At 45.7% G+C, this 13,966-nt stretch overlaps 1 protein-coding gene across 8 annotated transcripts in view; it reads left to right on the top strand.

The window, feature by feature from the left end:
- Positions 1–13,947, top strand: part of RFX8 (regulatory factor X8) — a 54,895-nt gene extending 40,948 nt beyond the window's left edge. For 2 of the 8 annotated variants that reach the window (XM_045519656.2, XM_074354793.1), the window contains 3 exons: positions 1,637–1,751; positions 4,461–4,777; positions 13,756–13,947. In XM_045519656.2, coding sequence (XP_045375612.2) covers positions 1,637–1,751; positions 4,461–4,777; positions 13,756–13,917 — 594 coding nt within the window. In that variant the 3' untranslated portion in view covers positions 13,918–13,947. The other 6 variants (XM_010959077.3, XM_010959079.3, XR_012503091.1 and 3 more) reach the window with 5 other exon arrangements.
- The last annotated feature ends 19 nt before the right edge of the window (positions 13,948–13,966 follow it).

A 13,966-nucleotide genomic window follows, 5' to 3' on the forward strand; every position in this document is an offset into this window, starting at 1 on the left:
CAAGATCAGCCCACTGTGACCATTGGTACCTGTCCTGCCTTGAAGAGCACAGGCGGGCCCTGCATCCGAGACCACGTAACACAGTGTTTCCATCCTCGCCCCTGTAGCCTTCACGAATGAGGCATCTCAGAAAAACGGTGCTTTTGTAACTGCCTGCCTTTTTTTAAAAAAATCCTCATTTTTTATTGAAGTATAGCTGATGTATGACATTAGTTTCAGGGATATAGCACAGAAATTCAGTTATATATTCAGGTTCTTTTCCATTACAACTCATTACAAAACATTAAGTACAGTTCCCTGTGCTATACAGTAGGACCTTGTTGTTTATCTAATTTATATAGGGTAGTGTATGTAGGAGTTTGGGATTAACTGTAACTACCTGCCTTTGAAGGGCTTGTTTTTGTGCAACAGCTTGGCTGATAAAAAGCAGACTGTTGTCAGTGAAATGCTCAGGCTGTTCAAATGTGAAGCCCTGGGCTTGTCCGAGGTGCCTGGTGGCCTCTGTCATTAGCATCCGGCGGCATCAGCAGCGGGAGGCACTCAGCTGTGTCATTTCATTTTCCCTTGGTCCTCGTGCAGTTTGGGCCCAAGAATCATTTCCAAGCATAGGAACTAGTGGTACCACCCTGATGGCAGGCGGAGGAGGGCTTGATAACGTTTATGGTGTAAACGTCTGTGCAGAGACCGCTCACTGCTGCTTCTCTGGATGGTTTTAGGAGGTGTCCGTGTCTGTGTGTGTGTGTGTGTTGACCGCCAGGAGAGTTCCTCCCGGGAGCCCCGCTCCAGGTGGTCTGAAGTCGTGGAGGAGGATGCTTCTACCGAGGGGGGTTCATAGCCACCTGGAGCCCAGGGTGTCCTTTGGGGGCTGAGGAGAAACAAAGAGAGAAAGGACATTTCCTCGTTTCTAGCCAGTCTGCAGCTCTTCCTGGGAGACTTGAGGTTGACCCCGTAGGTGGTCTTCATGCAAGAGACCCCAGAGAGGCCAATGTGTGCTGGGAAATTCGTGTGACTCCGTTGGTTTGTGACGCATGTGACGCGTGGCCCAAGGCTGCTGTCAATCTGCTGGGGAGTTTCTTAGTCTGCACGCGGAGGCATCTCCCTGGTCCCCAGTTTAGTGCCACTCAGGCCGTCCGATGACATTGGCCCCGCTGGACACCCAGGTGGACCTTCCGGGCCTCAGCTAACTCACAGTGGCCAGCTTTGTGCTCTCCCGTGGCTGGGGGTGCTGCACCCCTGTATCGCAGTGTCAGATGTGGCAACAGTAAATTAGCCACTGACACCAACGGCAACCACCACTGGGGCTTCAACGAGGCCGCCCCGCAGGGCTCCTCTGTCTCTCTTCAAAAGTGACCTCTTTTTAAAAATCGTGTGCTATTGAAAAAGGAATTAGGTCGCTTTCCCACCTCCTGCCTTCTCTCCGCCAACTTCAAGGGGTTCTGCCTGGAATCCTGTCCACGAATGACAGGGACCAGAAGCAGGCTCCAGCCTCCTCTCCCACATCTCTCTTCATTCCTCTCCCCACCCGGCCCCTGGAGAGTGTCTGGGCCCCACCCAGGTGTGCACTTGAGAGCCTGCTCTTCTGGGTTTTTATCATAAACCCTGACATTTAAAAAATTTCTTCCAAAAAATGTAATAGCCAAGCAGAAGCAGAGAGGAGTTTATGAGACTGGCTGCCACTTTCCAGCTGAGATGGAATTTCCTCCTCACGGCCGTGAGCAAAGCCATGACCCTCTGCCACAGGGACAGCTTCGGTGAGTCTGGGGATGCACAGCATTTTGGATTCTACCTTTTACAGGTGTTTTCCACCAGAAGTGTTTTCCATGTTGCTGTGGGGAACCCAGTCCTCATCTTTTTGCCTTTTTATTAAAACACAACACAGACAAAACCACGATGATCTTTTCGTAACGGCAGCGTGACAGTCCCTTAAACAGCGGGACCGCGCCCCACTCCCCCTCCCATTGTCCAACTCACAGGAAGCCTCCAGGGCTTACAGTCAATTTACCATGTGGTGTCAGTTTCTGGTGTGCAGCACAATTCTTCCATCATACATGAATATACATATATTCATTTTCTCTGGGGTTTTGAATTGTTTGCTTCAGGACATTTTGAGAAAAGCTCCAAGCGCTTTCTTTTTCTCCATCTCCTGAGTGAGATGGAGGGGAAAAAAATGAGTTCTTTGGGGCACCTGGATTTAACTTCCCCGCGTAACAACGGGTAGAGGCCCCAGGGTGGGCAGATGTTGGAGTCAAGCAGCGGCTGTTTTGCAAACTTTCTGGTCCAGTGGATGGTCTTTCTCTGCAGGGGCTGTTACCGGGGAGTGGGTTCTTCTCTCACACAGGAAAGAATTCAAGAGCAAGCCGTGGTGAAGGGAAAGCCAGCTCAGAGAGACACATTCCATAGACAGAGCTCCGTCTGTCTCGGGAGGGGGAGCGGCCTGAGGTGCGGGGGAGGTTAATTTTTATGGGCTGGGTGATTTCGTAGCCTGAGAGGTGGGAGGATTATTTCAGCTATTCCAACTGTTTTGGGGAAGGGGCGGGGATTTACAGGAATCGGGCCCGCACCTACTTTTTGGCCTTTTATGCTCAGCCTGGGAACTGTCACCGAGCCCGCGGGAGTGTCACTAAGCCCCTAATACAACACAGTGAGCATGCAAAGAGGCTCAGGGTCTGCCTAAAGCCTAATCTGCCATCTTGGGCCTCGTTGGTTCTAGCCAGTGTATGTCGTGTGCCCAGTGGCTGTGTCATTCTTTTCATGGTTGTGCCCTGCCCCCTCCCTCCTGTCTCAGGGCAGGTCACATCTGTCACATCTGTGATGCAGACGTAGGAGAGCTGTGGGAGGGGGAGTTCACCACGGAACCCTCCAGCCCCATGGAAGGGATCCCTCATTTCAGCAGATATTAGCATGACCCTTCAAAGTCCCAGGCACCTTCCTGGGCACTGGGCACCGGGCACTCGGCTGACAGCCTTGGAAAGAGAGACAGAGCCTCCACCCCATGAGCTCACACGCCAGTCAGGGTGCGGAATCCCTGCCAGACACCCTCCCAGTGGGGACGTGGAAGCGGAGGGGAAGACAAGCCCTCCTCTAGACCATTTTGCAAACACTGGAGCTCCTTGGGGTTGCTGCTGTAAGCAGCCTTGCAGCCCACCCCCATTAGTAATGAGGCTCCCCCTTAACTGAAGATCAAAGTGATTGCTTTATGCTCACGCTCTTCCAGAGCAGAGTTCCCGGGCAGCCACAGACCGACACCCAGCCCTGTGGCTGGTGCTTCCCCCTCTTCCTTCTTGGCCCTCCGTGTGAAGTCAGAGTGTTCACACCACGCGTCTTCCCTCTTCATGTGGACCATGGTGTCACAGAGTTAAACAAGCCAGGTGTTGTGTTTTGGTTAGGCTTATTCCAGACCAGGTCATGCCGTCTCCCAGAGACAGCACCTCTCACCGAAGATCTGTCAGTAATGAACGTGGTGTAAATCTTTGAAATGGACAGAAAGGTTCAACACCCTTCGGAGGCTGTTGCCACCTCTCCTTGTCTTTGCCCTGTTGTACGGCTCTGTAAATTGTGCCAAACGGGTAACAGTGCAAATGATTCTCCCCCAGAAACGCAGACTCGTGTGTCAGGTGGGTACAGTTGATGACTGCCCTGGGGGCAGATCTGTTTGGCATCTGCTTGTAAATTAATGTCAGCAGCATGCTTTACTGTACGTTTAGCACTTTGAGTCCTCTTTTGAATCAGTTGCAATGGCTTACTAGTACCCAAGTTGAGTTCCACGAAATCTCTCATACACGTTCATTTCATATCTGTATGAGTCGTGGTTTTACCTTCATTAAATTATCTTTTAACAGTTGTAATATGCCGGAGCCCCTCTCCACTCCCACCCCCGTTTCTCAGCTGAACATTTATTACCCTTTTCTTTCCTGGAACCAAAGTCCTTGGGATTCGGAGCACTCAGCTGAGCCATACACCCTCTTGTACTCCCGCCCCCAAACTCCCTGATGACAGCCCATGCAGGCCTAGGTCAGAGGATGCTTCCCTTCCCCACCTCCCACCAGGAGATGCAGCCATGCCAGCTGCAACACATCCCTCCCGCCTCCTCCCTTCCTCTCCCTCGTGTCAGCTGCAGGAGGCGGAGGGACAGGTCCTCCAGCTCTGGGAAGGGCACCCATTTTTTCTGTCGGGTTGCTCTCCTCCCATCCCACACTAGCTGGGTTTTATGTTCCCTTTCATGGCTCAGGCCATGCAATAGGCTCCCTGTGCTTTCTGTCCAGTAGCCGCCTTGCTGGGGTCCTCTGTGTGTGGGATGCTGGCAGGTGATGGACCCTGTCCAGGACTCTCAGGATCAGCCGTGGGCGTGAAGCTCCAGCACACAGGACTTAAAAGCCCCAGGAAAGATGTTGGTTTCACGGGGGTCTGCTCACCTGCCAATCTATTGAATTATTCATTTCTGGTTGTTTTTTAAAATGTAGGCTCCTGGCACCTGTTTCATTTGCTGCTTTTGGAATACATGATTCACATAATTCAGTCGTGCCTAGAAAAGGAAGAGGAGGACAAGGACATGGGAAATCTGAAGGACATGCTACCGGATGACCAGCCTCCTGTCCCACCAGACCAGGAGCCCTTCCACCGTCCAGATGGCTCACCTGCTCAGGAGCCTGAAGTCCTGGGTGCGGACCTCCCCCGGGTGACGCTGAGACACAGGAGCCAGGACGGATGTGACCCGGCTGGGAACAGTGTGGTGGTCAGGGTCCCGGGCTTCCTGGTGGACACCACCACCAGCAATAAGGTACAGACGCCAGGGCCCCAGCTTGCGCACAGTGTTTGCGGGGAGCTAAGAACTATCAGGTGGTTAAGAAACTCAGGGAGGTCACATCGTCCAAACAAGGATACAGGATTCTAGATCCGCCTTTGCTTTAGCTGGTTTTGCCCGGGGGGTGATGACAACAGCGTATCTGTCGCTCACTGGCAGCTCAGGTCCCTGGGGCACTGGCTCGTTGTAGGTGTGGAATGTGTGGATGGCCTGTGCTTTGCCTTCCCAGGGCCTGCCTGGCACGGTTAGACTCACGGGGCGACAGGTCACCACTCCCGCCAAGCTGAGTGACAAGCACTGAAATTCTTCCAGTCTGATCACTTGGGGAAGCAAGTGGGCAGTTCTGGTACCTAACTTCCTGGGTTCGAGTTCTCCATCTTTCACTTATGAGCTGAGAACCTTGGGCAAGTTGCTTAATTTATCTGTTCCTCGGTTCCTTCATCTACAAAATGGGAATCAATAGATCTAATTCCATAGGGCTCCCATGAGGTCTAAATAAGTTAATTATTATAAAATTCTTAGACCATAGTAAGTAACCTTAACCCTAGTCATCATTACTGTTTCTCCAAAAAAACCTCCTGGTCTGAAAACCTTTCCAGAACACTCTCTACCCCATCCCCCAGCAATTCCGAAGTTCATTACGGTGAGGTTTGACCTATATTTAATTGGCGGAAACAAGAGAGAAGACATTACATATTTAATTAAACTACATAATAAAGCAGTACAAGCAGATGAATGTCAGATAATCCAAGGGAATATGCATCCGAGATTAATTAAACCTGCTTCTGCTCATGTGCGTCTGCTGAATTGGCTATAATGACTTAAACCACCTAACACCAAAAAGTTACGCTCGCCTCATTTTCGTGGCATTCATTATTCAGCGTTTGCACCCATCATCAGCAAAGAAGCCCGTCCTCTGTGTCCTGTCTGCATTCACCTGCCAGGCATCAACGTCCATTCTGCTGCACACCTGGGGCAGCCTCCTCCTCTGAACAGTGTAGCACTGCCCTACACCTACCATGACCACCGGGGTCATCGCATCCAGTTGTCACATCCATCTGTCCCTCTTCTCTGTCTTAGCAAAGCTCAAAATAGTAAGATGCCAAATGTGTTTATGAATAAAGGGGGAAATTTTACTGATATTAAATAAACGGTATTCTTCTTAAAAACCTACTACACAGTTTTCAATTTAGGTCGTGTGCTCAGGGATTAAAGCCTGGCAAAAATGTTTTAAAACAGGTGACTTCAGCTATAGGGTAAAGTTGAAGACAGTGTTGTTTCATTTTGCTATGAGAGGGGAAGAAAAACATCTTTCCATTGGTTGGTGATGGTTATTATTGAATTTAGAGAGATTAGGCGGTAACTGTACTTCCATTATTAACCTTGTGTTCGAAGTTATCTTGGGCACATCTTTGTCAAAATATGTTAGCTTATGGGGAAGGGGTGGGTAATTTAAAAAGTCAGATAGAAAAATACATATCTATCCATTTGAAAGTACTCACGTCCAGTGATCTGCCCCTCTTCCGAGTACCCTCGGAGCTAAGGGCAGGGAGGCATGTTTTCCTGCAAGACTTGCTCAGGCAACTGGGTACCTGAGAGCTTGCTCGTAAGGCAGCATCAGCGAATCTCCCAAGTCTGTTGCTACCCAGTCGAGCATTAATTTAACCAATGACAGGTTTCATTGGCCTTCCCCCTAAGCTATGGGTACATTTGATGGGTGGTGGAGGAAGGGTCTGTGTGGGAATTTGAGCCAACTCTGTCAGCTCAGAGCTGCTGAGAGCACGGGGCTCGGTGTCTGTCTGGAAGACAGCCGAAGTGATGAGCGTTGTAGCCCGAGGACCTGGGGGTGTTTCATGGGTTCCCTCCTGACTTTCAGAACCGACCCTCCTGTGTCTTTAATGGCAGTGCTGTTTAGCTCTGAGCCCTCACAAACAACTACAGGCCCACATTCCTTTTCCTAAAAGAGCCCCCCTGCTCCCACTACCTGGGCCCCCTCTTTCTCCCATCATCCTGGGTCTGAGATTCCTTCCACGAAGTCCTCACCAGCTGCTGGGCATTCCACTGAGAACTCAGAGTCTCCTGGAGTAGGTCCCAGGGTGGGGGCGAGGTGTGGGAGGAGAATTCAATCAGTGGGTCCTGAAATGGGGAATAGTATAACTTCCTCTTTTTGTCTTTTCCTTATAACTATTTCCCCCCCGGCAGCTCATCCAGATATTGTTGGAAGATAAGGCCACGGAAAGCACCATCAAACTCAGCCTTCCTCTGGGACAGGAAACCCTCATCACCCTGAATGATGGACAGAAATTTGTGATCCACATATCAGATGTGTCCTAGTGCATGAAAATATTTATTTTAGGGAAAGTGATGCTAATGTGTAAGATTAGTTATTTCACTAGGACACAAGGAAACAGATTTTCTATTCTTAAAAATGTATTAAGTGCCGAAGCTTTTGTATTGATGAGAAAGAAGATTTTAGGTGCGTAATAGATGTAGCACTATTTTATGCTTATATGTGTTTCAAGGAGTTGGTTTTGGTGAATCATACATAAACTGATTCAGAGAATAATTTTTCCCTCTGTTGTTTTTCTTCGGGTTGTTCCCAGTACTTCTATGAGAAATTTGAGAAATTGTGTTGGTGGTAAACTCATGGATCATTCTCCAGAGAAAGATAAAGTTTGCAGAATGCAGACTGGTACAAGCAAAGGCTGATGGTGACATGTTGCCTTCCTCTTGGCAGTGCCCCAATCAGAATGCAATTTGTAGAAAGATCCACTCAGGCAGTGAGGCAGAGAAAAACAACTCAATCACTTTTTTTGTTTTGTTTTTTACTGAAGTATACTCAGTTACAATGTGTCGATTTCTGGTGTACAGCATAATGTCTCTGTCATATGAATACATAAATATATTCGTTTTCATATTCTTTTCATTATAGGTTACTGCAAGATACTGAATAGAGTTCCCTGTGCTCTACAGGAGAAACTTGTTTATCTATTTTATATATAGTAGTTAGTATTTGCAAATCTCAAACTCCCAATTTATCCCTTCCCCATTCCCACCCCTTTCCGCCTTGGTAACCATATGTTTGTTTACTACATCTGTGAGTCTGTTTCTGTTTTTGTAGATAAGTTCACTAGTGTCTTCTTTTATTCTTTTTTTAGATTACATGTATGAGTGATATCATATGGTATTTTTCTTTCTCTTTCTGGTTTACTTCACTTAGAAAGACGATCTCCAGATCTATCCATGTTGCTGCAAATGGCATTATTTTATTCTTTTTTATAGCTGAGTAGTATTCCATTGTATAAATATACCACAGCTTCTTTTTCCAGACCTCTGTTGATGGGCATTTAGGTTGCTTCCATGTCTTGGCTATTGTGAATAGTGCTGCTATGAACATTGGGGTTCATGTGTCTTTTCGAGTTAGAGTTCCCTCCAGATATATGCCCAGGATTGGGGTTGCTGAATCATGTGGTAAGTCTAATTTTAATTTTTTGAGGAGTGTCCATACTGTTTTCCATAATGGCTGCACCAAACCAAATTCCCACCAGCAGTGTAGGAGGGCTCCTTTTCCCCCACACCCTCTCCAGCATGTATTATTTATAGACTTTTTGATGATGGTCATTCTGACCCATGTGAGGTAATACATCATTGTAGATTGCTTTGGGTAATCTGGCCATTTTAACAATATTAATTCTTCCAATCCAAGAGCATAGGATATCTTTCCATTCTTTAAGTCATCTTTAATTTCCTTAATCAGTGTTTGGTAGTTCTCTGCCTGTAAGTCTTTAACCTCCTCAGTCAGATTTATTCCTAAGTGTTTTATTTTGTTATATGCAATTTTATTTTTATTTATTTATTTATTTATTTATTTATTTATTTATTTATTTAGTGGAGGGAGGTAATTAGGTTTACTTATTTATTTTTAAAGGAGGTATTAGGGATTGAACCCAGGACCTAGCGCATGCTAAGCATGGGCTCTGCCACTGAGCTATACACTCCCCCCGGATGTAATTTTAAAAGAGATTGTTTCTTTGCTTTCTTTTTCTGATATTTCATTGTTAGTGTAAAGAAATACTACTGATTTCTGTGTGTTAATCTTGTAACCTGCTTCCTTGTCAAATTCTTTTATCATACGGAGTTTTCATAGGGAGCTTTTAGGGTTTTCTGTATATAGTATCATGTCATCCACCTATAGTGACAGTTTTCCTCTTCTCTTACGATTTGGAACCCTTTTATTTCTTTTTCTTGCCTCATTGCTGCGGCTAGGACTTCCAATACTATGTTAAATAGAAGTGGTAAGAGTGGGCATCCTTGTCTTGTTCCAGATTTCAGCGGGAAGGCTTTAAGCTTTTCACCATTGAGTACTGTGCTGGCTGTGGGTTTGTCATAAATAGCTTTTATTATATTGAGATATGTTACTTTTATACCCACTTTGGTAAGAATTTTTATCATAAATGGATGTTGAATTATATCAAATGCTTTTTCTGCATCTGTTGAGATGATCATATGGTTTTTGTCCTTTCTTTTGTGGATGTGGTGTATCACATTGACTGATTTGCATGTAGAACCATCCTTCTGTCCTTGGGATGAACCCAACTTGATCATGGTGTATGATCTTTTTTATGTGCTTTTGGATTCTGTTTACTAATACTTTGTTGAGGACTTTTGCATCTGTGTTCATCAGTGATATTGGCCTATAAATTTGGTTTTTTGTAGAGTCTTTGTCTGGTTTTGGTATCAGGGTGATGGTGGCTTCATAGAATGAGTTTGTGAGTACCCCCTCCTCTTCAGTCTTCTGGAAGAGTTTGAGAAAGATTGGTGTATGTTCTTCTTTGTATGTTTGATAGAATTCCCCAGTGAAGCCATCTGGTCCTGGGCTTTTGTATGCAGGGAGGTAAAAAACTCAATAATTTGATAGCACTGTTAGACCTACTCATTGGCCCTTTAAAGCATCCCAACTTCTTTTGGTTATATTACATTTTTCTTTTCTTTTTTTTTTTTTTTTTTTTTGGAGGGGGAGGTAATTAGGTTTACTTATGTATTCATTTTTTTAATGGAGGCACTGGGGATTGAACCCAGAACCTCATGCATGCTAGGGATGCACTCTGCTGCTGAGCTATACCCTCCCCTGCACTTTTCTTAAAGTGGGGTAGAATTATGACTCCAACAATGGCTGCTACAAATGAGGATATCCTGCTGATGCAGTGTTCCCCTCTTTGTAGCAAAATCCTAAAAAATGTTGAAATGAAGCATAGATCATTGGTAAAGCAATCCATTTTTATGTAACTGATTATGGTATTTAAAAGGAATGGAACAATTCACGTTTAACATGATACCAGGTATCAGTGGAAATGAGAAAATATTTTACTGATCTCATGTTACGTAAGAAATGAATTAAATGTGGATTTGTGTAACCGTCACCATAGTCAAGATGAACAGAACTGTTTATCACCACAAAGATCTCCCTCCTGCCGCTGCTTGATAGCCACTCACACCAAAACACACACACATACACCATCACTAACCCTTAGCAACCACTGATCTGTTTTCCATCTTTGTAATTTTGTCACTTTGATAATGTTATACAAATGAAATCATACCATATGTGACCTATGAGACTAGCTGTATTTCACTCAGCATGCTCTGAAGATCCACCCGAATTGCTGCATTTATTAATAGTTTCTTTTTAGTGCTGAGGAGTATTTGATGCTATGGCTGCACCACCATTGATTTAACCATTCACATATTGAGGGACATTTGGGTTGTTTCCAGGTTGAGGCTATTACAGATAAAGCTGCTATGAGCAATGGTGCATATATAGGTTTTTGTGCAGGACATGTGTTTTTATTTCTCTGGGATAAATGCCCAAGAGTGCAGTTGCCGAAAAGTACCGTAAATGTATGTTTAGATTTTTTTTAACTACCATCATTTTTATGCTTTTTGATGCTTAAATTCTATCTTTTCCCAGTGGAAGATCTTTCAAGTTGGCTCTTTTGACATGATCCATTGGTCTTGTCTACTTTTTTTTTTTTTTTTTTTTTGACTCAAGGAGACATCTCAGGCTCCTTTTGGACATTTCCAGGCCCCCAATTTTAAATAGTGCTTTGTTACCTTTGACTATGTGCCTCTCGTTGTCCTTGACGAAGTATTTGTTAATGAGAAGTAATGCTTAAGCAGCGGATCTGAAATCTGTTTTCCCCCGTCCCTAGTCAGATCTGCTTATAAATATATCAGTGATCAATTTCCTGCAGCCAAACCTGATAGTATTTGCTAGTTGGGGTAGGGGAGGGGTCCTTTTCTGGAACTGCATATACATGACAGCTCAGGACTGCTTACAATAAACCAATCTGAAATCTATGGAAAATGTTACTAAGCCAAGTAACTGAGCTCCAATTTGAAATAGCTCGTGTGTAAGAGGAGCCATTTGGAGACCCCTTGTAGTTCTCATATATTGCTAGTAGCACTATAAAGAGGTTAAAAAAATGATTTTGGAAAACAGTTTGACAATGTTTCTGTCGGCTTGAGTTGTCGTAACAAGCTGTCGTAGACTGGGTGGCTGAAACAACATACATGTATACAATCTGAAGGTACAGTCATTTTGGAAATCAGTGTGACATGATGTAACTAAATGAAACATTCTTCCCCCCAGAACCCACAACTCCACTACAAGGTATGTACTCTAGAGAGCCCTTGTGTGTGCACCTGTCCTTGAGCTCAGCTTCTTCCCAGGAACTGAGCCTAAGAGGACTTGCACGTAGGTAGTCCCTTCGGGACATGGTCCTACAGAACAAAGGTAGGGGGACTAGAATGACTGGCTCACGGAGGAAGGTAAGCCACTCTCAGGGAGCGTCACTGAGTTGGTTACCACTGTGAGCAGTGTGGCTCAGTTCTGTTGGGTACCCTCTGAGGAAATGTGTAGCATGGCTTTCAAAAGTATCCACTGGTGATTTGGAAGTGGGAGTATTTATCCCACTGGCTCCTGTACCCATGGGTCAAAAGTTGTCCTGATGGGTGTTAATGTTCCATGTGCCTGGGTGGTCACGTTGCTCAGTGGAACCCTACCAGTGTCCCACACCACAGGTGGCACAGAGGCCCTGAGGCAGAAAGGACATAGGACAGCTGTGGTGAGCTGCTGCGGTTGCACCGCCAGTAGTCACTTATCCCAGCAACAGCTGGAGAAAACAGAGACGCTGAGAGGAAGTGAGACTGAGCGGATGAGAGGCCAACACACCAGAACATAAGACTGTTCATAGCAGTGATGTTCGTAAGGCAATAACCTTGACCCACCTTGTGATGGACAACCCAACCTGATGCCGTGGTGAGCCGTGGCCTCTGCCTCCCTCCTCATCCCGCTCCTCAGGTGGGCTCGGCCCAGGGATGCAGTTTTGAAACACAAGCCAACCTATCCAGCGCCCACACCCTGTCACCTTCTCCATCAGGCTCCCACACTCTGGGCCACCATCCACCTGTCCGAATCACCCCAGGGCCAGGTGTCAGATAGCCAGAGACAACCCCTGTGCCCCAGAGCCCTGCAGTTCGTCAAACCAACCAATCCTAAGCCTGCTTGCCTTGCCTCTCCAGTTCCTTCCCACAGACACCACAATAAATGCTCTTGCTCACAGATCCCCCCTGCCAACCCCCACCTCGTGTTAGAAACAGGTCATCCGGGAAAGGGGAGGGGGTGTCGGAGGGCACTGAGGAGATTCATGGACTTTCTTAAGAAAAATGGCTTTGAACAGAAGAGGACAGGAAAAGGAAAATGGAGTGGGGGACAAGGTTAACAATGGATCGTCTAGTTACACAGTGTAACATTTACCAAAATCATTTTAAAATATTCGAGTGCTAGTCCAAGTTATTTTTAACTTTTTATTGAAGTGTGGTTGCTATGCAATATTATATAAGTTATAGGTATACAATATAGTGGTTCACAATTTTAAAGGTTATACTCCATTTAGAGCTATTATAAAATGTTGGCTATATTTTCCATGCTATACAATGTATCCTTGTAGCTTATTTCAAGTTGTTTTCATTCTTAACAAATTTGAAGCAGGACTATCAGATGCTATATAGAAAACATGTGAGTATGTCTCCTAGTGGGCCAGGTTATGCTACTGTAAGCAGAGGTTTAAATGTGCTGTCATTTAAAATTATCTTGCTGTCCATAAAACTTTATTATTGGGAACAAGCAAGATTTCCATCCTTAAGAGAATGTTTTAAATGATGGTCCATTCATCAGTCCTCTGCTATACCATCCCGGCTACATTCTCTCTGGATGTGGGCACCCCTTGATTTTTTAAAAACAATTTTTCATTCTTTTATTTATTTATTTGTATTGAAGTATAGTCAGTTTACAACGTTGTGTTAATTTCTGGTGTGCAGCATAGTGATTCAGTTATACATAGATATTATTTTTCATAATAGGCTGTTACAAGTTATTGAATACAGTTCCCTGTGCTATCAGTAGGAACCTGCTGTTTGTTTTATATATAGTAGTTAGTATCTGCAAATCCAGAACTCCTAACTTACCCCCCCCCTTTTCCCCCCGGTAACCATAAGTTTGTTTTCTATGTCTGTGACTCTCTCTCTGTTTTGTAAATAAGTTGATTTGTGTCCCCTTTATTTTAGTTTACATGTAGTGAATGACATGATTCTGCTTTTAGGTGAACTGGCGACAATGCCCTGTCTCGGCAAAGTTTAAGACGATCTCGATTCTTGAGGAGCGAGAGGTTGGAGCTTTGGCCCCAGACGAACTTGGTGCTAATTTAACCTTCATTGTTTGCTCAGCTTCCTTGTCTATAAAATGATAACCAGCCCCACCTTGTAGCTATCTAACAGCACATAACGCTTGCTCCACGCCACGCACTGTTCCAAGCCTCTCCAAATATCAACCCGTTTCATCTTCCTATCCCTCACCCCCATGATGTAAATACTGCTTTCTTTGTTTCCTAATGAAGGAACTGGGCACAGAGAGGTTATGTGACTTGGCAGAGCCACCCAGCTGGGGAGTGGAGGAGTGCACTGAGCCGGGATTTGAACGCCCCCCACCCCCAGTCTGGCTGCAGAACCCACGCCATCCTGCAGGAAAGAAGCGCATCCCCGAACCGGGCGCGCGGTGAGGACTGCGCACGGGGCTGCAGTGCGCGCGGCGTTCGAGCGCAGCCTGGT

This window comes from Camelus bactrianus, chromosome 28 (assembly GCF_048773025.1).
Source record: "Camelus bactrianus isolate YW-2024 breed Bactrian camel chromosome 28, ASM4877302v1, whole genome shotgun sequence".
In the NCBI taxonomy this organism is placed as follows: Eukaryota; Metazoa; Chordata; class Mammalia; order Artiodactyla; family Camelidae; genus Camelus; species Camelus bactrianus.